Source organism: Lemur catta, chromosome 1 (genome assembly GCF_020740605.2).
Source record: "Lemur catta isolate mLemCat1 chromosome 1, mLemCat1.pri, whole genome shotgun sequence".
NCBI classification, from domain to species: domain Eukaryota; kingdom Metazoa; phylum Chordata; class Mammalia; order Primates; family Lemuridae; genus Lemur; species Lemur catta.
The window spans coordinates 210,178,141-210,203,603 of record NC_059128.1 but is presented as its reverse complement, the minus strand read 5'-3'; the positions used below and the strand labels follow the sequence as shown (position 1 = coordinate 210,203,603).

Sequence of the window (25,463 nt, the reverse complement as noted above, 5' to 3'; positions counted from 1 at the left end):
AATTAGTCTTCATTTTTCCCTGCCTTGATGTGCCTGTCAAATGCCACCAAGCTATTTCTATTACTCTCCTATCATCTTGATTTTTAATGAAAATTTTTTTCAAGTTTCTGTTATTTGACTTTTAGGAAAGCTTGGTAAAGCACAAGTGTATAGCAACTACAAACAAATAACTTAATTGTCATTACAGAGAAATACTGAATAGGGCAGGAATAATGTAATGTGATTAAGAATATCAAGATAAATATTTGTTTGAAGGTACTCAGCATCCTATTCAACTATGTTTTAACTTGTTACGCAAACACACAAAGGATCTAACAGTGATATGTTATGCACTTTCCATTTCTTGACTGACTAATAAGAAGCAGTCATTCCATCAGCCCTGTGCCATGACAAGGCTTCTTAGTAGCTATAAATAACAGCTCTATAATCACTTCTAATTGCTACCTTTTCTTCCCCTTGGCACTGAATTCCATTAGGAACAATCAGGTTGGGTTTTCTTAAGAGATTAATAAAAAAATTGGATGAAAAAAAGAACACAGTATTCTTATCTTATACCTTCCCTTCTGTATATGGTTCTTACTAACTTCTGAAGAAGCTGTAAGCACAGAATCAGTATCCAGAGAGACATACTGAAATCTAATCATGCCCTCATATCTTCCAGACAGTCCTGAATGTGATTCATTGGCCAAGCAACACATGGCACAGATGGCTGCAAACATAACACTGCACAATGCCCCGAGAGCATGGTGTAATGGGCCAGGGACACAGGCTCACTATTGTTTTCCATGTGGAGGTAAAGACTACTCAAGTATCTTCAGCCTAAAGAGTTGGGCACTAACATGGCAATGTGTGCCCAACAATGCTGAAGACTGCATGTGCACGCAGGAGGGTCAGAAGGGTGAGATGGGAAAAAGACTGGGAGGTAAAAGGAAGAAGCAAAGGAAAGGAAGTACAAATCAAGCTTCTCACACCTCCACCCTCTTAGGACACATTTCTACTTTCAGGTACCCAGGGTATCCTGCTGGAAAGCCCTTGTACCTGGGACACACAGCCTAGTTCACTTCAGGAGGCCAAAGAGCCATATTAATCTACAGAACATTCTGTACCTCAAACCCAACGGCCTCGTGATCTAAGTTTAAAGTTCCTGATGCTTCCTTCCATTTAGGAGGATGTACCATCCTGGAAGTGATGATTGTCTCAGTGAAGCAAAATGAGGCAAAGAAGGGGGTCTCTGTTTGTTTGCTTAAAATAATCCTCCCATTGTCTTCTGAAATTTATCAGCTTTGGAAAGATTATAACTGGTCTCTATAGCATCTCATTTTAGTCACACATCCTCTTGGCCCTACGAGGGCAACTGATGATAGAATAACTGCAGCAACTGAAGCTCTCTCTCCCCATGTCCTCTGCACCAATGCCCCTTCCACAAGGAAATTAATCCAAATGCTTCTTTTAGTCTCTTAGTATCCCAGTTGAATGCTTCTCTTCTTTTCACACTTTTCCCTTTCCATAAGGGTCTTATTTAGGAATCAAAACTCAACCTCAGTACTCATTGGAATCCATTCTATAAAACCTGTACCCAAGATTTCTCTTCCTTACTTTGGCGATATGATTCTAATTAAGGGTTATCACATGACATTTCTAGCTTTATACTGAGAGTTTAATCAAGGAAGGATCCCTCTTGAGTCTAGGAGAAGTTCCTCCTAGTTTACGGAAGGGGGATTTGTAAGTTATTCCACTTTTAGTTGTAGCCTCATTGGTCATACTATTTTCTAGGAATAAAAACATATATATCAAATATATCAAGAACATCTAATTTCTAAACTTTCATCTGACCTAAAGGCTACCTTTCCTGTTCTTCACCTTCCCTTCTCTAAAGCCACTTACCATTCCTTTGTTCATGCCCAGGGAAACCTTTAAAGGCTAGCAAGGGAGAGAATTCAATGGAAAGCTTAGGCGGAAGAGATTACTTATGTTTAGAGCTCAGCACATCCAAGGTTGGTGACTTCCACAATTTTACCTTTGATTCTCCTCCTCCTGTTAGGAATCCCAGTCAATATTATGAAAAGAATGGTCTAGACTAGAAAGATAAGATCATATACTCTTACAAAACAACTGCTTTGTCAAATGAATATAACATATAACTTAGTGTCATCAATAACTCTACTATCATTAGATTTAGAAAGCTGAGTGTTTGGCATTACTTGAAAAGGGATCTAACAAAACCTGAGGCGATACTCCAAAGGTATCTGTTATTACAAGTTAATATTTAAAAGGAATGTTAACAGAAACTAATAAAAATATGCATCTATTACACAGGAATTGATTGTGCTCTGATCATCTCAGATGTTAGTTTTGTTTTCTTAATGGAATCTTAGGATGTTCAGGTTATATGGAAGTAAACTCTGTCGTCCATTGATAAACGAGGTTGATGCAGCAGATCTGACTGCTTGTGGGAATCCACTTCTTCCCTCCCTGCCCCAGGTGCATCCCCCCTCTGAGCAGCGCATACTCTGGCAAAATGAACTACCAGATTAGAAGATGCTTAAGGACATGACTCAAATTTAATAGTTCATTGGTACCCTCCCAAAGCACCTAGCAGAGTGCTAAGTCTATGGAATGTTCTGGAAATGTCTCTCAAAGCAGGAATTTGTATGTATATATCAGGGGAAAGAAAATATCTCTATTTCTTAAAAAAAAAAAAAAAAAGCCTTGACCTACTTGAATGCGATGATGTTAGGGTGCTTCAACTTCCTCAAATGCTTGATATCCGTCTCATTCTGTTCTCTCACTTTCTTGATGGCCACCTCTTCCGCTCGGAATTTGCCCAAGAAGACAGCTCCTTGGGCTCCACTACCCAGCCACTGCAGCTCTGAGATCTCCTCAAATGGCACTTCCCAAGTATCTAGGCACATAAGCAAGAAATAAGCTTGAAGAGATCTCGGAATTTGCTCAGGGACCATTCTACAAGGCCATTCTGAAGGTACCAACTTCACCGTCATCCAGAATGACCTCTACCCTCTGTCTCCCACCAAAGATAAAACCTTACTATGCACCTTGGTACTATAGATCAAATATTCAGACATATTAGTTTGTATAGATTTTAACTACTGAAATCAAGCAGATCAGAGATCTCCAATATACTCTCCTCTAAACAAAACATCCTGACACTCCTATAGCCCTGCCTCCTCACCTTAAGCTTACATGTTCAATTTACCTATCTGCCTCACCCATAATAGGTGTTATTTTATTCCTCTTTGAATGTCTATTGCAGATGCTCAGTGGATCCTTGCTGAATGGATTTTTAATGATACTCTCCTAAGAACCTAATTATGCATAATACTTATGTTAGTATTTACCTTTTATTGAGTACTTACTATATACCAGACACTATCTAGTACTTTACATATATCATATGTTCAATCCTTACAATAACCCTACAAGTCTGGCCTTATTGTAGTTATTTAAAGATAAAAAAAATAAGGCATAGGGTTGGTGGTAAATTATTCAAAATCAAATAGTTGTAAGTGGCAGAACTGGGCCCAGAACCCCAGAATTGGCTGATTCCAAGAACAGTGCTTTCTCCACTATGTGACATTGCTTCTCATGAAGTAACTGAGAGGGCCATTAGTCAATAGTCATGACATGTTTACCCACATAGCTGTATTATTTTCAAGTTTCTCTTTTTCTCAGAGATGGTTTTTTTTTGGCACCCAAAATTTAACAGGGGTCATTTCTCAGTGGTGGCTTTATTAGTCATTCATATTATGTTTCTTTATCCTTTTCTGTATTAAAAAATTTTTTCACCATAAACCTATATCACTTTTATAATGAATATAAAATGTTATTTTAAATAAAGTATGTCAAAAATTCAATCAATATTTGCTTTAACCTCATGAAACTTTAAAAAAAGAAGCATTAATCCTTCTCTTTGTCCCCCTTCTTACCAGGACATTATCATAGGTAAGAAATGAACATTAAAGAGCTAGGAGCCCCACAGAGTGAGAAGGATGATGACAACGTTAAAGGTTATGATAGATTCTCATCAGATCACTAAAAGGCCACTGTTTGCAGAACACGGAACAAAACAGTGTTGAGTTAACTTTGAAGATATTCTGGTCTTGAAAGCAGACGAACTCACTGTCTACCACATTGATGAAGCAAGAGCAGAAAGAGTTCATCAAGTGAGCTGCTTTTCCCTCTTCTCTAATTTCCTCTACCTTGAGAAACAAGAAATTCTGCAGATTCTTAATAAAATGCATTTTCTCATTACAATGTCTAAAACTTGACTTTCAAATAGTATAGCAGAAAAAAATGATTGTGATGGTGGTTTATAGCATGGGCATTCAGCCTGTTCTCCTGATATGAACATTATTAAAGGTTTCCACTCTGCTGAAATTGAATAAGAGCAAATCTCTCTAAAATACAAAATCAACACAGGAACAAATGATACTAAGTGAGATTTGAGTGGAAACAGCAAGTTACAGCCTTGACAATTTCGTTTATTTATTATTTATTTACTTATTTTTTAGAGACGGGTTTTCATTCCATTGCCCATGCTGGAGTACAGTAGCATGGTCATAGCTCACTGCATCCTGGAACTCCTGGGCTCAAGTTACCATCCTGTCTCCGCCTCCTGAGTAACTGGGACTAGAGGTGTGCACCACCATGCCTGGCTAGTTACTTTCATTTTGGGGGGGACAGAGTCTCGCTATGTTGCCCATGTTGATCTTGAACTCCTGGCCTCAAGCAGTTCCCCTGCCTCAGCCTACTGAGTTGCTGGGATTACAGGTGTGAGTCACCACGGCCGGTAGCCTTGACTATTTTAAATATCTGTAGGGCTTCTACGATGAGTATTAAGTGGCTCATAGAATCTCACTTTCCTCCCCAGGGGCTTATTTGTGCAGCACACATGATACACGGATATTGATGGCATGTTATAAGAGAATTTTCCTCATTAGGAGTCTAGTGAAAAATTAAAAACAGTGTCACTTTGACCATTCTAGGGTCTGAATAAAGTATTATTACTGGATTCTGGGGCAAGAACATAACTAGTCAATATATCTTTGAACAACTTTATATAAGCCCAAATTACTTTCATTTTTTTTTTTCTATCTTTTCCCTACCCCACTCTACTCTCATTTTTAAAACAATAACTATTAAAATTAAACCAATGTCTGGGTGTCTTTTTTCCTTATTTACTCAACCTTTTTTTACTATTTTTTTTTTTTTTTTTTTTGAGACAGAGTCTCACTTTGTTGCCTGGGCTAGAGTGAGTGCCGTGGCATCAGCCTAGCTCACAGCAACCTCAGACTCCTGGGCTTAAGCGATCCTACTGCCTCAGCCTCCCGAGTAGCTGGGACTACAGGCATGCGCCACCATGCCCGGCTAATTTTTTTTTTTTGTATATATATTTTTAGTTGGCCAGATAATTTCTTTCTATTTTTAGTAGAGACGGGGTCTCACTCTTGCTCAGACTGGTCTCGAACTCCTGACCTCGAGCGATCCACCTGCCTCGGCCTCCCAGAGCTGGGATTACAGGCGTGAGCCACCGCGCCCGGCCATTTTTTTACTATTGAACATTAGAAAAACACATATTTTATCTGGAATCCCATCCCTACTCACTGTCATCTTCCTTCTTAGTTTTTGTTTCATGTTTATAGCTTTTATGTTGCCATAAACATGAAAAATTTTGTTCATGTTTATAGCTATGTAAAAGTGCATGTGATGTATAATTTTTTTTACTTTTTTCATGTATCCTTCATGTACTATAGTTTTTATAAGTTTTTTTTTTTAAGACAAAGTCTCACTCTGTTGCCCAGGGTAGAGTGCTGTGGCATCAGCATAGCTCACAGCAACCTCAAACTCCTGGGCTTAAGCAATCATTCTCCCTTAGCCTCCTCAGTAGCTGGGACTACAGGCATGTGCCACCACGCCCGGCATTATTATAAGTTTTACTAGTTATTTAATGTACCCTCTTAACTTTTGTGCTTAAGTGTTTCCATCTTTTTGTCCTGCTAATTTATATTTGATACTTCTTCTTTTTTTATATTATTCCCTCACATTAAATCCCTAGGTTAAAGAGTAGAAATAGTTCTTGGCTGTTAGAATATATAACTTTCAAATTACTAACCAAAGGGATTTTGGTAGTTTTTGCTAATGGGAGCAATGTGTGAATGTATTAGTGTTACCACAGCTGTACCAGCAGTAAGAATTATAATTATTTTTTAGTTCTAATTTAATCAGGTATAAAATAGTGTTTTATAATTTTGCACTAGTTTAATTGCCAGTGATGTATTTTCTCCACATTTGTTTAATATTCACATCTGCTTCGTATGAATTGTCAAAACTCCTTTGTCCATTTATTTATTAGGGTTCTTATAAACTTGAAGAAGGTCTTTCTACGTTTCTGTGATGCAAATTAAGAGAATATTTTTATAAGCCTCGTTCTTTTAACTTTATTATTATTATTGTTTCTTAGACAGGGTGTTGCTGCCCTGCAGGCTGGAGTGCAGTGGTCACCGTCACTGCAGCCTCCAACTCCTGGGCTCAAGTGACCCTCCTGCCTCGCCTCCCACAGTGCTAGTATTACAGGTGTGAGCCAGTGACCAGCTAATTTTATTATTTTTGAACAAAAATTTTATATAGTTGTCTATCATTTCCTTTGTAATATTTTCCACTGCCTAGTCTATCTTCTAAAAGTTATCTATAGTTGATTTTTTACAAGACCAGTGCTCTAACCTCTGAGCTATGGAGCCAACTTCTGATTTTTTTTAATTTAACCTTTATATCCATCTAGAGTTTATTTTGGTGTAAGGACAGATATAATATGGAAAATTAATTTTTTCCATATTGCTATTTAGTGATTCCAAAATAATTTGTTAAGTAATCCTTTTTAATGTTGCTTTATGATGCTTACATTATAACTTACTATATTTTAGAAATAATGCTTATTACCTGGTATTTTTATAAAATGAGAAATAGGTTAATTACTAAAATACAAATGACAAAGACATTCGATGCTCAAATACCAAGTGTTCAGGGTACTATAACAAAGAATAAAATTCTCCTTTACCAACCTCTACCTCATGCCTGTGCTATTCAGCTATGTTCAGCCAAGTCTTAATTATCTATAGAAAAATAAAGGGAATAGCATTGGTAATAAAAGAATACAGAGTGTAAAATAAAGTAATATTTCAAACATGTTTCCATCAGTCTATTTACTAGAACTAATTAGAAGTAAAATTGATTGATGTGAATTTAGTACTCTGCCCAGTCTCAAAGTCCCTGTCAGTATCTAGTAGGGAGCCGAGGAATAGCAAAATGGCATAAAAAAGAAAGTTACTAATAAGCATGTACAAAATTGGGGGCAGAGATAATTGATGAGCAAAATAACTAACTTCATAATAATAAAGAATTGGCTATACTCTCCCCAGGGTTAGTCCCATACTTTTTGCTGCTTTTATATCTGTCCCATTGGTACTCTTCCTCAGCTTTTATCTTCTCTTTGATTCATCACTATGACTACTATCTTAATTCCAATATCTGCCATGATCCCTAGGACTGAGAAAAAGCCACATGCCCACTCACTTTAAGGTAGAAGTTCTCCTTTGTTTATTCAGACATGGCTATGACAATACTTGCTTTGAGACTGGACACTATTTGGCAATAAAAAATTTCAATTACACATATTACTTTACTTGGGCTTCACTATCAACATACTAAAAGGCAGATGAGGGTATCCTTAACATTTAAAAAAGTCTAGTGAAATTTCCTCCTAAGTACCAAATGTAGGGACACGTCTGTTACATGTGTTATCCTTTGCTTGACTGCCATGCAGGATTAAGGATTAGCTCCCTGATCCCACAGCTACAAGGAAAACATTACACTTAGTTTCTGGCTAACAAATCTCTTTTATGGCCCACAGCAGCACCAGCCCTCAGTAGGATATCCTACAATCTGCTGAAGAATTAGGCACCTGCTATACCCTTACAAGAATCTTAAGCTGACCAGGCCTGTTTCTTATTTATTTCTAAAATAAGCCTTTCTGAAAGTCACATAGTCAATTGGAATACAAATTAAATACTAGTTTGTAGAACAATAAAAAAATTTTAAAAGGCTCCTTTTAACAGACATACAAGATGTGTCTAGTGCCTCTGTTTATGAGTCTGAACCTCAACGGTGCATTTGGATGCTGAGACCTCCAAATTATCACCAAAATAAATGTAAGACTGGACAAGTGAAGAGCCTAGAACCCAAATGTAGTTTATCACATAAGCAGATATTAGTAGGTTTTGTGTCTAAGCAGAGAATGGGAAACTTTTAAAAAATAATAAATTTAAGAACGGTTATGTCTGGATTGTGGATGACAAGTGATTTTTATTTTCTTCTTTGTGCTTATCTTTATTCTCAATTTTAAAAATAGTACTGTCTGACATAGGAATCCCCAACTTTTGTGCGACAAGTAACAACTTTAATTTCCTTGAAGCTTGAAATCATGGAGGGGAAAAGAGAGTGGATTGTGCAGGGTGTTGGAATATGTCTGAAAGAGAGAGACACACAGATACGCACAAATAAAACCAGGGACTGACAAAGAATTTCTGCACAGATCAGGAATGGATGATGTGATTGACAAATTCTGAAAAGTACCTGGAACTGATAGATTTACCAGTAAATCCCAATACACTTATGGAAAACGGGTACAGAGGTAGAAGTTGGTATTTGGTTTAAGACAACATATTTCAGAAGTAGGAAAAACAGAATGCATGAGAAAAGCAGTTAATGGTAACTGATGTCTATCTACCGGCTGTTGTGGAAAAGCTGTCAACGGTCTTGACTAAAAGAGATGAGTAGACTTTTAGGGGAGGGTCCGAGTCCAAAATTCAGTTATAAAATAAATAAAACAGAATTTCACTTTTTTTTTGTTTTTTTTTTTTTTAGAGACGGGGTCTGGCTCTGTTGCCCAGGCTGGAGTGCAGTGGCCTGATCATAGCTCACTGTCACCTCTAACTCCTGAGCTCAAGTGATCCTACTGCTTCAGCCTCCCAAGTAGCTGGGACTACAAATGTGTACCATGACACTCGACTAATTTATGTTTTGCAGAGATGAGGGTATTGCTATGTTGTACAGGCTGATCTCAAACTCCTGTCCTCAAGCAATCCTCTCTCCTTAGCCTCCCAAAGTGCTGGGATTACAGGCATTAGCCACCTTGCCTGTCCAAATCTCACTTTTGGCCCATTTCTTTCCTTTCCAGAATTTCTTAATGAGAAAATTCACAAAAACATAACCATTTACATGAGGCTCAAAGATATGTATCAAAAGACTTAAAGCAACAAATCTTTTGAATCCAACTGTTCCTCTTCTAGAAATTTATCCTAAGGACTAATCAAATGTGTGTAAAAATAAAGTACTAGATAAACATTTATTGGAGTGTGGATTATAATCACTAAAATTGCAAACAAATTAAGTGTTGAGCAATAGGATATTGCTTAAATAAATATAGGCACATTTATACACTTTAATATTATGTAGTCATTAAAATGATGCTGAAGAATTATATTTAAGATATGGAAAATGTTCACAATATAAAGTGAAAATGTTACAAAATAGTGTGACTCCATTTGTTTTTAAAGCATACACACACATACACAAGAAGGCTAACATAATACATACTGAAAACATTAATGGTGGTAATTCTCAGGGGACTGAGGATCATAGATGGTTAAAAAAATTTTTTTTGAACTTACCTATATTTTCCAAATTTTATACATATATTACTTTTGTTATCAGAAAAAAAAGTTCTTTTAAAGAACATAAACAAGGTTATAAAGACCACCAGGGCTTCAAAGGCATACCACTTGAATTGGAATATACAAATATACAAGTCACACAATGAAAAGTAAATTAAAAACCTACTTTCCAAAAGGCTGTGGGATCTAGAAATAATAATGTGTCTCAAGATTAGTCAGATATTTTGTTCTTTCCTTAAAATGTGAGCTTTCTATGCCTTGACTGTAGGAAAATAATAATTCCTTTTTACTACAACCTAAGGCAGTCCTACAATCTTTTTTTTTTTTTTTGTTGCCCGGGCTAGAGTGCCATGGCATCAGCCTAGCTCACAGCAACCTCAAACTCCTGGGCTCAAGCAATCCTACTGCCTCAGCCTCCCAAGTAGCTGGGACTACAGGCATGCGCCACCATGCCCGGCTAATTTTTTCTATATATTTTTTAGTTGTCCAGCTAATTTTCTTTCTACTTTTAGTAGAGACGGGGGTCTTGCTCTTGCTCAGGTTGGTCTTGAACTCCTGAGTTCAAAAGATCCACCCGCTTCGGCCTCCCAGAGTGCTAGGATTATAGGCATGTGCCACCACGCCCGGCCAGTCCTGCAATCTTTAGGGGCATTACCATGTGGCTTCTGTCTGGTTTTAAATTAGTCCAGTGGCCATCAGACTTTTTGATTGTATAGACTATTAGTAAAAAAGTTTTAAATGTGTACTTGCTACATGATTTATTTATAAATTATATATCTGTATAACTATATTAAAATATCAAATATAGCTGAAAATAAGTATTAAAATAGAAATTTTAAATGATGAGATATAATAAACAGGAGCTTTAATATTTTCTTCTTATAACCTCAAGGATTAACTTGTACATACTCTACTTTGGACACCACTGAACTGGACAACCACAAAAGATGGGCTTTCACCAAAAAAGACTCACCAAATGTGAATCTATTCCTTTCAGAAGATCTATAGGAAATTGAAATGGGGTTTTTCATCTGGCACTAGTTCTTTAATTTACCCACAGGTCAAAGGTTATCCCAGTTCATGGTGGTGATGGTGGTGGTGACAGTGTGTTTACACAAGGAACATCTTCCAAGTCCATACTCCAGCTTACCTTGCTGCTGCAATTTGTAGTCAGTAGAATATGCCTTCCCAATGATATTCCATACAGGCCTTAAGCATCCAAACAGCCCTTCAAGGAACCCACCGCTGCCACTGCCCGACCTGCTGAACTGAATCTTGATGTCTTCAGTTCCACTCATGTTCTCTCCATCCACAGTGTTGCTGTCCCCCTGAGACACAGCCATCTCTGATTCATCTTGTTCCCTAAGCTGAAGAACGCTGTTCTCAAACTGGTCCCTGGAATCCTCGCTTACGCTTGTCAACACTGTTGTGGTGATGGGGCTGTTCATGCTCTCGATTAGCTCTGTTTGCACCACCCCCTTCTCCTGCTGGTCCTCAAGGAGCTTGGGTGAAGGGGGGTTCCCCATAGTTGCGAGTTCATCTTGTGGTCCATTGAAAGCTTTGTTTTCACTCAAGGGTAAGCGTGGAGAAGAGGAGGAGCTCAGGTGCTCCTGAGGGGTGGCCATCGTGCCATGAGTGTGACCAAGGTCCTGAGATGACACTCAGAGGATTATTACAATGGAGTTCTGATGCAAGAGAGGGTTCCAAAACCTGAGAAAAACAGGAGGAAGACGTGAGATCTCCTTTTCTTTAGTATCCAAACTACTACCCCTTTCTGTTTATATTAAAAAAACATTGAAACAACGGGGATTGGTTGAACTGTGGTTTATTCCACATGATGGAAATGTGTGCAGTAGTGAAAAATTATGTCACAGAAGTGTACTTAATAACATGAGAAAATGTACATGACTTACTAATGCAAAAAAATAGGTTAGAACAATATATATAACATTAACTTAAAAAATTATTTAAAAGGATATACAAACACACATACAAGAAAAAAGACTGGAAAGATAAATCCAAAGAATTAACAAAGTTAATTTTAGGTAGTTAGATTTGGGAGAGGTTTATATTGTTGTGATTTTCAAGGTATTCCAAATCTTCTGTACTAATATTTATTATCTTTTTAATCAGAAAAAAACTGTTTCCTTTTCCACAAGGGAAATTAAGATGTTCTGATATACATCTTTTTATCAGAAACTACATCCTGTGTTATAAGTTGCTACTCATCTTTTCTCTTTTCTAAGGCATTCATTAAGTCACCTAGATAAATGTCTTACAAGACAAATTCCTGAGATATAAATTGTGTTTTTATTTACTGCACTAAATCTGGGGGCACTCTCAGCTCTTTAAACTTGCTCTTTGCTTCTCAACTGTTCATCAGCACCATTTTCTTTTTCTTGGGGTCACCTGACCTCTACAAATAAAGATTTGTTCTAGATTGGCCAGATCATGCACAGTCAATCTTAAATTTATTTGAAGTGTGCTCTTACCATAACTTTACTTTCTTTATAAATCCCTATGCAATAGTCCGTCCTTCCTTCACTCTGTATTAAGCATCTAGAATGTGCTAGAGGCCAGGTTATAAAGCAGAGTTCACTTTGCAGAGAGGGAAAAAGACAGATCAACAAAGATTAATAGTACAAAGCTCATAATGAATCAAGTAAGTGCTCTGAAAGCACGGAGGGAGGGATCATTTTAGGGCAAGGTGCTCAAATGTGGTAACTTTTGATCCATTTGAAGGAAGTGTAGGCATTCATCAGGCAAGTAAGAAAGGCATGAGTGAAAGAAGAGGGAGAAGGTATTACAGATGTGGGGAAACGCATGAACAAGGGCATGGAGGCTTGAAAGACTACGGAATAGATGAGAAGTCTAAAGTGGCTGGAATGTAGTTATACATAAGTGCATAGAGAAAGATATGAGTGGAAAGACAGGACCTACATTAAAAGGAGCTTTGGATGCTAGGCTAAGAGGTTTGCATTTTCTATGGAAGGTGATAGGGAGCCATAGTTTCCTATACTGGGGATTATGGATAAAAATAGACCCTCCTCGTTTTATTATTTTCTCATCTTTGTTACTGAGAACCAAATTTTAAGCCTTTTTTTCCCCCGTTGCCATATCCTATGAATAGCTTGTGTTAGTGAACCAATGAAAATATCCTATCCTCTGAACTCTCATTCATCTATTCAAACATTTATGGAGCTTCTATTACATGCTATGCAATGTGTTAAGTATTAATGAATGGTACATAGGTTCCTACTCTTTAGGAATTTACAATCTAGAGGGAGAGACCAATAGCTAATAGTCACATGCTTAGATATGGCACAAGATACGTACAAGGTACTACGGGAGCTCAGAAAAATAAACATTAAGTATATCTACAAATGTCATAGAAGAAGTTTTATTTGAGTGGAGTCTTGCAGGGTGAATTAGTGGTCACTAGGAAAGAAAGATTAGGCATTCCAGGTAGTACTGGGGAGCAGCAGGGGATAACTCTTAGAAAAGGCAGGCAAAGGTCAGATTATGGTGGACCTGGATGACAAGTTAAACCTTTTGGATTTTACTCTCAGGACAACAGAGAGCCATTAAGGAATTTTAAGGAAGGGTCAGATTTGTACATTAAAGTCACATCTATAGAAGTAGAGGTTGGATTGAAAGGGAAAGACTGGAGATCCAGTTAGTAGGTGGCGTTGAAGTAAGAAATGATGAGGGCCGGCACCAAGGCAGTAGCAATGGCAATGAAGGGGACGGGGTAAATTTAAGAGATAGAACTGGTGATCCAGCAATTGATTAGACATGGCGATGAGTAAGGGAAAGGAGGAAGACTTTTCAAATAACTTACTTGGAATAATGAATAGAAGGAGAATGCCAGTAACTGAGACATGAAATGCCAGAAGAAAAGAAGGTTTGGAAAGAGGGTAATTGGCTCAATTATGGATACACAGAATTTAAGGCCTATTGTGTTTCATGCACTGAACTAGGCTTTTATTTATGTTATCTGATTTTAAAAAGATACTTTGTAGAGAGGGATTTGAAGAAATGGAAATATGGGGGCTCACTGAGCTCAGGGGCAGAAGTTTCCAAATAATAAAATCAAGTTAAAAATGTATTTATCAAATATATCCTGGGAACTGTGCCAAGGACTAGGCCAGGTTCTGTGGATATAGAACATTACTGTTACCCTTGTAGAGACAAAGTGCTTTACAATTTACAGAGGCTTGTTTACATAATCAGCAATGTACTAGTAAATCAGCTCTCCTAAAAACAACAACAATCTGATTTGTAGTTTTTGCGGATTTCCCTGGGATAAATACTCCCACCATAGCAGATTTCAAACTAATAAAAGTTTAACAACCTGCTTGCAAAGTTTCTAAATATTTGACAATTGGCTCCTACGAGTGGTGTATAAGCCAGCTCCAGCACCACAGAACTTGTAACAGTGCCATTCCCATTTCACAAGAGAAGTAAGAAACTTTTCTAAGGTAACATATGGAGTAAGTGGTAGAGCAGAAATTAAAATCTACCTCAAGTTCAGATTCCCCAAATCCTTTGCCTTTTTTTACAACATGATGGAACATTTTATAACCCCTCACTTTCTTAGAGTGCTTTACAGGTTAAAAAATGCTTTTATTTGTGTTCATTTCATATAAACATTTGATCCCCTGTGTAAAGAATCCAGAGCATGGAATCATCATTCCTATTTTATATCAGAGGAAATTAAGGCCTAGAGAGAGGTATATGCTAAACGTCACAGAGCCAGGATTAAATACCAGGTTATTTTTCCTAATCCAAAAACTCTCTCCTGTACCATGTGGTCTCTGGAAGACATAATTCCTATCCTTTCAAAGCTCACAAACTACTTAAGGAGTTAATAATTACATTGAGGGAATTACCTCCGGCCCTCATCCCCCATGACAATGAACCACATTCTGTTCTGCAGAGCTGTGGGAGAAGGGGAACAAGAATGAGGGCAGGGAGACTTAGCAGGGACTGAATGAAAGAGGCAGGACTTGAGATGAATCTTTGAAGGTAAGATGTGTGAGAGAGGGAAGGAAGTCAGGGAGGTACAAGAGCATAAGCAGAGGCAGGGAAGCAGGAATGACCAGGGCATGTGTGAGGGCTGCTGACCCAGAAATAATGGAATAGTGGCTAATGCAGGGGAGCAGTGTGTGACAAGGGGAACTCCTGCTTCTACGCATGGGCTCTGAAAGCTTATAATGTAGGGCAGGTGACTCTTCCCTCTGAACAAATCAGAGACCGCTTTAACTGGACAGGGTTAGGCTAAGAGGGACATAAATTCTAGGGCATGGAGGAACATAAAGTTGGGGGGAAAAAAAGAAGAAGAAAAGCAAGAGCCCTTTGTTACAGCAATAGCTGTTTGCTGAATTTGTCCCCATTCCCCCTCCTGCAGCCTCCACTGTTCTTTGTGTGCTCATCTCTAAGCTCTGACATGACTGATCCCCTCATTTTACTTTCTTGCTGATCACCTGCCACAACCTTGAGCTGTCTCTTGCCGTTGGCCTCTCTGACCTTGCTCGGTCTGATCTCTTTTAAGACTGCTGACTTCATACGATCTGACCTGGCCACCGTCTCAGCAGTTACTTCCAGTTGGCCTAGGCCGCTGGGGCTCCTGGTTACCCCACACAGCACAGGGCCTACGTTATGCTACTGGCTCACATCAAATTTGAGAATAATGCAAACACCCAAATGTGTATGTGCATGGCAGCCAAAGGCCTATTTGTGCACTTTATTTTTTGAACCAAATTACAGGACTTTATATTAATTTCTGGTAAATTTCCATTTTGTCAGTTTTTATCCTGAGTTTCTGCCTGATGACATCATATTGGAATGAACTCATACACAAAAAGTTAGAAAAATATGTTTGTTCTGTAATCTCTTCCCATCCCTAAGAGGTTGAGGGTGAGTGTGAAGTGGACCTGTTCCCACTGGCATGAGAATAAGTCTAATCATAGTCATCACATGCGGTTTGATACTTAAGAGATCAAGGAAGAGCAGGACATTCAAGGAATACAGTTTAACCTAATTATTTTACATATGAGAATCAGATCTTAGAAGGAGTGCTGACTTGCTCCATATACTTATTCTTTTTTTTTTTTTTTGGATATAGAGTCTTGCTCCCTTGCCCTGGGCTAGAGTGCAGTAGCGTGATCATAACTCACAGCAACCTTAAACTCCTGGGCTCAAGGGATCCTCCTGCCTCAGCCTCCCAAGTAGCTGGGACTACTGGCAAGTGCCACAACACCAGGCTAATTTTTCTATTTTTAGTAGAGACAAAGAGATGGGTTCTTGCTCTTGCTCAGGCTAGTCTCGAACTCCTGAGCTCAAGCAATCCTCCCATCTGAGCCTCCCAGAGTGCTGGGATTATAGGCGTGAGCCACCACACCCAGCCTTGACCTGCTCAATGTAACAATTAACTTGTGGCAGAGCTGGGATGAGTCCTCCTTCCTCACGCTAGCTCCTTCCTCTAGTCTGGTTGTTTGTTTATTCAAGAAGAAACAAATAGCTATGATATCATGACCACTGATGACAAAAACAACAATAGCCATTCACAGTGCTATTCTAGATGCACTAAAAGTAAGGAAGGAAGCACAAGCACCCACCTAGAGCGGTGACCTGCACCTAACAACAGAGCAGTGGGTGAGAGCTGTTGGTGATTCAGCACTTGTCTGGGAGTGGGCAGAGGTGAGGTAAAGCTCAGGGTGTGTATAAAGATGTGTAGTCACGTAGGCTTCCCTCTTGTGCACCAAGAATATCAAGTCCAAAGTGAACCAACAAAGGCAGGGAAATTGAGAGGCACAAGAACAAAGTGAAAGAAAAATCATCACCATGACTATATTCAAATATGATCAGAGCTAACTTTACATTTAAGAAGAGTGTAGGAGGATAAAAATACTAAATTTTACCTGTGTTTGTACGTACACCCACACACTGCCGCTGCACAGTGAAGGAGCTGGTAAGTGGAAACTGAGGGAATACAATTGGCCCCACTACCTTTGGCTGTCTTTTGCCCTCACAGTTCCTTACTCCCTGTCCAAATCTGGCTCAGGTACCCTCAAAGAAACTGACTGGTTCTTTTAATTCATGAGAAATCAAAGCCAGTATTTATTAGAGGGGGATGGAAGGAAATGATACAAGATTTTTAAACATTGAGAGTCAAAGGGAAAAAAATAAGGAACATCAGAGAGGTAAGGGGCAAGGTTGGAGTGTCACCCTTATCAGTAGGAAGCGCCTTGGAAAGGTGTGTAGGTGAGGTGATGCTGCTACCCTTACAACAGGTCCCCAGTCTGCAAGGAACACAAGGTGGTGCTCTCGTATCTGCCCCCGAGGCACACTTCCCCTGCCCTGTGAATTTCTTGGCCCTAAGAGGAGGAAGTGGTTTGTGCAAAATTAGTAGGCAAGAGTTGGAGACAGCAGCAGCTGTGCATTTGGCAGAGCACTGCCAATTTCTGGAAATTACCTTGGTTTTGTGCCAAGATGCCAGGATGCGGCACAGAGAAAAAGAAGAATGGAAGAGGCAATGTGGCCAAATGGCTCTTGAATTCTTGGGTTTTTATTATACAATTTTTTCCCACTAATAAAGGATACCTTTATAATAATCAGATTTCAACTTTTATGTCATAAATATGAACAAATCAAAGATTTTTAGATAATTTAGCCCCACAAATAAAGTTTTCAGTGTGACTAAAACGGAGTAAAAGTTTTAAATTAAGCATTATTGCTATGAGATTTATTAATTGGTGCTGAGCTCTTCTTAAACTGTCTTCTTTTGTGTGGCATTTTCTTGCTTATTTTAAAAAATGAATGCAACACTGCTATCTTAGCCTTCTGGTCATTTATCTAAAATTCATATTGCACCTTTGAGAACGTAAGAGAATTTCTGCTATTAGGAGCACCAATCCCATTTTAAAACTGGGATTAAGTTACTTGTTCATATTAATATAATAACATAAAATCATCTTTCCAGAATAGAGGTCTGTCACCCAGATCTTGAACTTTGAAAACATTAGTTTTTTTGAATGAAGTTACAAAATTTTAAGTATGTGATTTCAAATCAAATAAAAAGAATGACCTACAATCATGCCTTTACCCTTAACTGTGAACTGTCTGCTGAAACTCCTGTTTGAAAGGACAGTAATAACCTCAATCAAGCAAATCCACTGACTACCTCATTGCATCTTCTTTATAATTTTTCCTTCTAGAATTATGCATTCAAAAATATTGATTCAGTGCTTATCATGTACCTATATTTTTGGTTAAGATTATGAATGCTTAAAAATATTGAAGTATGTTGGAGCCAGCAAGAAAAAAAAATTTACAAGAAGGCAAATTCTCCATGGTGATGAATTACCTTTTGAATACCAGTACCTATAACTATAACTGTGATTACAGTTAAAATAAGTTTATAGTAGGTTTAAAAATGAATAAAGATGCTTCAATCTCAGAGTTGTAGTCTATAAATTTATCAAGAAATAAAAACTTACAAAGCTTCAAAAGTGCCTGAAGTCAAAGGCTAAACATATTTCTTGATCAAAGGAATGATTTATCTATAACTTCTGTAAATGTTTAATAAATAATATGTAGTATCATAAGTATTAATATTCCAGAACAGAATCAACATTTTCTGACCTAAATACAACTTGCCATGTGAAGACTAAAATCAATAACTAAGTAAATTGACTTAAAATATCTTAAAAAATGAGGTATAGACATATGTATGCCTTTAAATATACAAATATTAATAGGTATAAAAGTAATTACATAAACATTTTAATAATAATATTTTCAGGGCTTAAGAGGGAAGGCACTGGAGGAAGATAGACCTGGATTCAAGTCTTGTTCAAACTTGATCTTAATTCTCTCTCTCTAGGCCTCAATTTCATTATCTATAATTGGTGATAACAGAATCCATCTCATGGAATAGATCAGATGATTACATGAGATAATGCATGTATAACACACTTCCCCTCAACACTTGTTAGCTATCCAAATCTTTAACTATGAAAACAAGAATAAACAGATATACCAGATCTGTCCAAAAAGTATCCAGCCATGCAATATGAAAAATGGAGACATTTATTGAAGAAGATACAAGATACAAGAAACATCGTACGTAGGACAATAACGCCTTGGTTCTCTTCAAAGTAGGCACCTGGGGACCTCACACAGTTCTCCCAGTGTCTCTTAACTGAACCCGTACACGTTCAACATTCTCAGGTGTTCTGCTTGTTGCAGGCCTTTCAGAACGTGGATCACTTTCAACAGATTCTCAACCATCTTTGAAGCGTTTGTGCTGCACTCATTGCATCATCCCCAAAAGCCTTCTGAATCATCTGAATAGTTTTCACAGAAGATGGTTCAAGCTTAACACAAAATTTGATGCAGATTCGTTTTTCTACTCGTTCAGTCATTTTGGATGCCACGGCCCCACAGTACACATGCTCACTCAACAGCGTCTAGCGCCCCACTGACTAGTACAGTGAAGTCGCCATTGTTCACACATGTGCATCCCAGTCCCCTCTCCTTGGCTGCCAGCTTACCTCAATGTCATGCAAACTGTTCTCGTTATATTAACAATGGCTGGATACTTTCCATATAGACCTCGTATGTCAATATGCTCGATATATATGTGAAATCAAGGGAATGAAAGGATGGGCAAGAGAAAGACAACTAAGCTTTTCTTTAGGAAAGTGAAAAGATGAGAAAAAAGAGCTAAGAAGAGGGGGATAGATCAATATATAGAAACTGAGGCAAGTTGAGGTTGTAACATTCATTGAAATTATAAGTGAAAGCACAAAGAATCAATAAACAGTGAGATAGCAGGTCAAAAGGGTAAAAGTAAGATGGAAAGTAGGAGAGAAAAATCTCAAATGTATGTAACTTCTTTGTCTTATTTAATTCCTTTGTCTTTAATTATAGCCATTATTTTTACATTCCAGGTTTTAATTAAACTGCACACACAAAAAAAGGAAGGCTCTATGTAGCTATAAAAACGTTATGTAGTTCTAATATTTGAGAGAAAAAAATTCCCCTGGTTTTGATATTGCTATGTTAAATTAGGAGATGATTACTGATTCAAGAGAATATCTTGGGAAAACAGTGGTTATGCTTTAAATGAAAGGGCAATCAAAACATAGGAGAATCATTGCAGAGCTGTGCTCCTAAGGGAGCTTATGGAATTTTCTTTCCTAGAGATCCACAGGTTTCCACAACATGTTAGGAACACATGACGCCAACCTACCTTTTGGGGACTGCCTAACTCCACACTTGCTTTACCCACTTTCCTGGCAGTGTTACTCTGTCTTCAGGCAGCTCGCCTTTACTGTTCTTAGGAAGACCCTGTCCCCAGGGCAAAGTCTAAAAAGTTTCCAGTGGTTCTAGGCCTAGAGAACTCTGCACAATAGCAATGTCCTCACTGAGTTAGAAAAATCATAAAAATTAATCCTTATGTGATAAATTTCACATTGTTGTAGAATGTGTGAGCCCTGGGTTCAAATTGTCTGAGTCCTAATACTGATTCTGTCATGGGCAAGTTACTTATCTTGGTATATCTCCGTTTCCTCCAAGGTTTGTAACGACAACTAAATGAGGTAATACTTGCAGAGCGCTTATCATATTACCTGGCACAGAGTAAGCATTCAATAACAGTTTGCTATTTATATTTTAAACTAGTAAACATTTTATTCTAAAATAGGAAAGAATATTCTTTAATTAATAATAACATTGATATAATTAAAGTACTAAGATCAAATGAGAACATACATTTTAAAATGGATTTGTCCTTGGTCATCCCAGGAATGTAACTATGGAGAAAGGAAACCTTAAAGTGGTCTCAAAGAATGGCTATTTCCATTTTGTAATGAAAAGAGCATTTATTTCCAAGTGGTAAAGTAGAGCAGCTTAGCTCGAAAATAAATGATGGCCTAACATACAGGATTGACAGTACTACTCATTGGCCCAAGCCTTGGGACCACACACCACTCGGATCACTCTTGTAGTCTCTATGCCTTTTCTGATTTGCAAAAAAAAAAAAAAAAAAAATTGATGTAATTTGAAGAATTAATGAAAGATTAATAGACTCCCTAACTAGGAGATAGTAGAAATAGCACAAGATAGTAATTTGATGTTGAAAATAAAAACACATTTAAAAATTACTTCTAATAAATGCCATGATATTAACATATAACTATATTTATTTACTATGTCACAAATATCTACCTTTGCAGGGTAGGTATATGTTTCTAAAGAAAAAAATAAACAGAATCTAACTAGAGATGAATTCATATTCCAAATGTATTAGGGATTAAACTGAAGGAGACTTTTTATGCTGTACATAGTCACTTTTCTGGATTAAGATGTTCTGATATCTGGGTGGGCACTGCCTATACGAGGAGTAAGCAACAGAAGTAGGTGCTATCACTGAAGTTGCTGTAGGAACCTCTATTAGTCCAGGTCCCAGCAAGAAATAGATGGCACACTCAAATGGAGCAAATGAGGAGAGTTTAATTAAATAAGAGACTATTCACCAAGGTGTGAGCAAGACAGGAAACAGGGATGGTGCTGTGCCCTAGAGCTAGCAAGAGCTAGGAGGCTGTTAACTGGGCAGGGGAAAGAACCTGAGGGCATAATTACAGAAAAAGGTCGTCCAACAAGGACTATGGCCTTTGGTAGAGGGATTCAACCAAAGGGAGGAAACCAGGGGAATTACTATTGAACCCCAAATTCACTCTCCTCCTGGTTTCTGACATCCCTCAGGTGCTTCCCATTGGTTGAACCCAATAGAAAACCAGAGGGCAAGGGAGACCACTGATGTAGTCCGTACACGTCAACCTCCAGGGCACAGAACATGGTGCTTTAAGGACAGAAATTGGAATTGACCCTAAGCATCATACCAGTTGACATCCTGCTGCTAAAGGCAGAGACATACTGGCCAAAGCTAGAAATGCACCCTGCAGAGCTGAACCCCTGCTACTAAGAGGTGTACCTCTGACTTCTAGATCTCTTGGTTTGGTGAGAAATCTCAAATTCTGATGTCAGTCATGGGCTCTATAGATGTTAGGTATCCACCGAATAATCTGTTCTTTCTGCCTGGGCTGAAGTATGGGGAATCTTTTTTCCTCTAAATAGAGAAAATACTATTTATCACATTTAGTTAGGTCTCCCATGAGTCTCAATACCATGCAACATGTTAAAAAAACATTTCATCAATAAAATCTAAATCCATATTGTGATTAAACATCTATAGTGGAGGCAGTTTCGTACACATGGGTTCTGAAAATTGGAGGCCTCCTCATAAAATTTATGTAAGTATTAAATTAGATAATAGCCATGAAAGTGCTTTTCAAGCTATGAAGCAATATCCTGATGCTGGTTGTTGCTATTAAAACATATGCCAGCCACAGGAAGGTGATGGATCCTGTGCTACTTAGTTCGAATTGGCTGGCTCTGCTGTCTGGAGCTTCATGACTCTAAACAAGTGAGAGAGGAAGGAAAATCTTTTTGAAGGAAATTATATTATGAAAGTTCTCTTTTCCCACTAAATTCATTGTCAGTATTTGGATTGTTTAATTGGATAGTAAAATATAATTGAAGTAGAGGTATGAATTTAACACATTCTGCACTTGTTTTATACTATACAACATTAAAGCCAAATAATTCACTCCCAGTTTGCTATCAGAGCTACTGAAGAGCATAAGTAACAGACTTCCAGTGATATATCTGGAAGTTCTCACAAAGCTGCAGATCCTACACACTGTTCCTGGGCAAGTCCTACGTACACTTGGCAGGCAAGATGTCGTCAAGAGTCCTTCTGTCATCCTTGTGTTGCTTTTTCAGGTCTTTCTTAGGAATGACAGAATCATAGATTGTTCACATTGGAGGGAACAGTAAATCGCCATGACTTCTGTTTTTCAAGAGAAACAACTAATTCTCATAAGCTTGTGAATTCACTGAGAATAGAATCAAGTATTGTTTATCTCTATATCTTGTCCTTTTTCTTTTTCCTCCTTATCTAGCCCCAGCACCTAATATAGGACCTGATATAACATGATGAAATTCACTTTTTGGATGACAGAACATTATCCACACACATAGCAATGTGATAAATAACATATTAATAACAATAACATTTATGGAAATTATGTGCTACTCACTGCTCTAAACACTTCGCCTGTATTAACTTCTCTAATTCTCACATCAACATTTTGGGAAAGATACTATTGCTACCCCCTGATAATAACTGATGGAAAAACTGGGGCACTGAGAGTTTAAATAACTTACCTAGAGCTACTAAGTGGTGAAGACAGGAATTGAACTCAGTTTCACTCTAGTTCCAGAGCTTGAGCCCAAGCCCTTAACCACAACATCTGATTGCCAATATTATAATGGACTTCTATTTAAGAAAGGTCTGAGTCAGAAAAATATGAAATACACTCTTATAATACCTTGAACCTAGGTTCTAAATTTAGGATGAAGGGTAAAAATTCTTAGGAACAAATAAAGATAAGTGGAGAATTCTAAAATATGCCCACTTTCTGTAGGGTTTACCCCATTCTGTTTTTTAACATTGAAACTCTGTATCTGCATTATCAAATATAGTAGCTTCCAGTCACATGTAGATATTTAACTTAAAGTTAATTAAAATTAAATAAAATAAAAATTCAGTTCTTTAGCTGTGCTAATCCGTTTTAAGTGGTCGATAGCCACAAGCAGCCAGCGGCAACCATATTGGACAATGTGAAATAGGACATTTGAATCACCACAGAAAGTTCTACTGGATGGTATTGTGCTATGCACTTTTTTCATATTAATAGATTTGTCTGTTGTGAGGATTAATCAAGACGATGACTTACCTTTGTACATGGAAATTTTCTAAATGCATAGAACTCCACTACCTCCTTTAAAATAACAGGTTTGCAACAAATTTTAGTAATATCTGTGAATGATTTAAGTATAGCTCATTCTAATGATGATTCATCAGGATCAAATTAAAGCAGAGATTTTATTTTTTAAAATGATTCTCCAAGGGATCACAGCAAAGTATGTAAAATCATCAGAAGAGTCAGAGGAATAATTTTCAAGTATCTTAAGTAGGTTCAACAGTCATATGTGGAGAATTTTTAAATTGAAATTAGACTACTGCTACTATCATTCCTTGAAGTTCCTAATCATAGTACTAGTGTAGATGAAAGGCAAAAAACTAGGGGAGGGCTAATGGAGGAAAAGGTGGATAGGACCAGAAGTTTTTACCAAATCACCCACAGTTTGTGTCACTTCTCAGAGAAGACTGTGTTACAGATCACCAGGACAAAAACTCCTGGAGGAGTGAGGTCAAATTTTAATAGAGAAGTAGTTAAAGCCAAATTAGTGAGAGATCCTATTGTTTTAGACTTTTACATTTCTCATTATTTAACATTGTGTTTGTTCTCTGAAGCAGTCCTGAGTTTTCATTTTTTAAAGTAATGATTCAATCAAGATGATACTCTAGAAAATGTATGATAGAACATTTTGAACTTTACCAAGAATAGAAATTTGAAATCGGCAAAGATCAACCATTTTTCACTTATCTCACATCACTGTTTTGGAATGTGAATTTGACTTTGTGCTATAATCTATACCCATTATTTAATTATTAATTGGGGTAGTTTCCATTTCTACTCCCAATATACAGCTGAAATTTGCAGACTACTAAAGGATCCCTGTTAAGTCCCATCCGTCCAAAATAAGGATGACAAGGAAGAACCTCAATAAATGTTAACTATTTACTCTAGGTGCTACAAAACAATAATAAATACATGTCAGTTCTAATGGAAAAATAAATGCAGAGTAATAAACTTTTTGTGATAGAAAACAGTATGTAGTCCCTCAATACAAAGATTAATATTTACAGAGAGTGGAATTTAAAGACATATTTAGCTGCCTCCCTTCAGAACTTATAATTTGAATTCATTACAAATCCACATGGTTTTAATACATGTGTTCCTAAAAAGTTGCATATAAATCACATTTAAAAAAATTAACATTTAAAAATCAACAGTAGAAGTTACTATTTGAAGTAACACTGGTAAATCCATTTGCAAAGTGGAGAATCCTTCTGAAATGCTAATGATTGCTTTATTATTGTACTTGTTCGGTTAATTAGAATTTTCTTCTGTCTCAATGTCTGGTATTAGTGGATTCATTAGACATCAGCTCTCATAGTTCTTAGTAAATCGCATGCTTAGTAAAGCATAGCATGATCTACACTTAGAACATCTTGCAAAGTGAGGATAAGAAAAGACAACTCCACTTGAAGAAGCTAGGAAATGCCAGAGGCTTAATACTTTGCTTCTGACAATAGCTTTGAAGGAGGCCTAATTGTTTTTTGTGATTTCTACTTCGAAAAGGAATGGGTATAACATAAACATCACTTACTTTCCTTAATAGTCCATTTAAAGAATCTTATTCATATGCTGAATTTAAAAAAATTTTAAAAATTGATACTTAATAATTGTAGATATTATGTACCTAATAATTGCATTTCGGATAAACCTCATTGGCTACAATACTGGTAATGTGCAAAGCTTCATTGTGGTTTTGATTTGCATTTTCCTTATGGTTAGTGATATTGAGCTTATTTTCCTATTTTATCACTAAAATATTATAAATGATCTCTTTAACACAAATGTCTCTTACTAGATGAGAAGCTTATAACTGTTTTTT

At 37.4% G+C, this 25,463-nt stretch overlaps 1 protein-coding gene across 1 annotated transcript in view; it reads right to left on the bottom strand.

Moving 5' to 3' along the window:
- MAP3K13 (mitogen-activated protein kinase kinase kinase 13) overlaps positions 1-25,463 on the bottom strand; it is a 122,786-nt gene that overhangs the window by 35,706 nt on the left and 61,617 nt on the right. The window contains exons 2-3 of the mRNA XM_045539852.1: positions 10,897-11,456; positions 2,719-2,902 (exon numbers count right to left, since the gene is read on the bottom strand). Of these exons, the coding sequence (XP_045395808.1) occupies positions 2,719-2,902; positions 10,897-11,371 (659 nt within the window). The 5' untranslated portion in view covers positions 11,372-11,456. The remainder of the gene's footprint in view (positions 1-2,718; positions 2,903-10,896; positions 11,457-25,463) is intronic.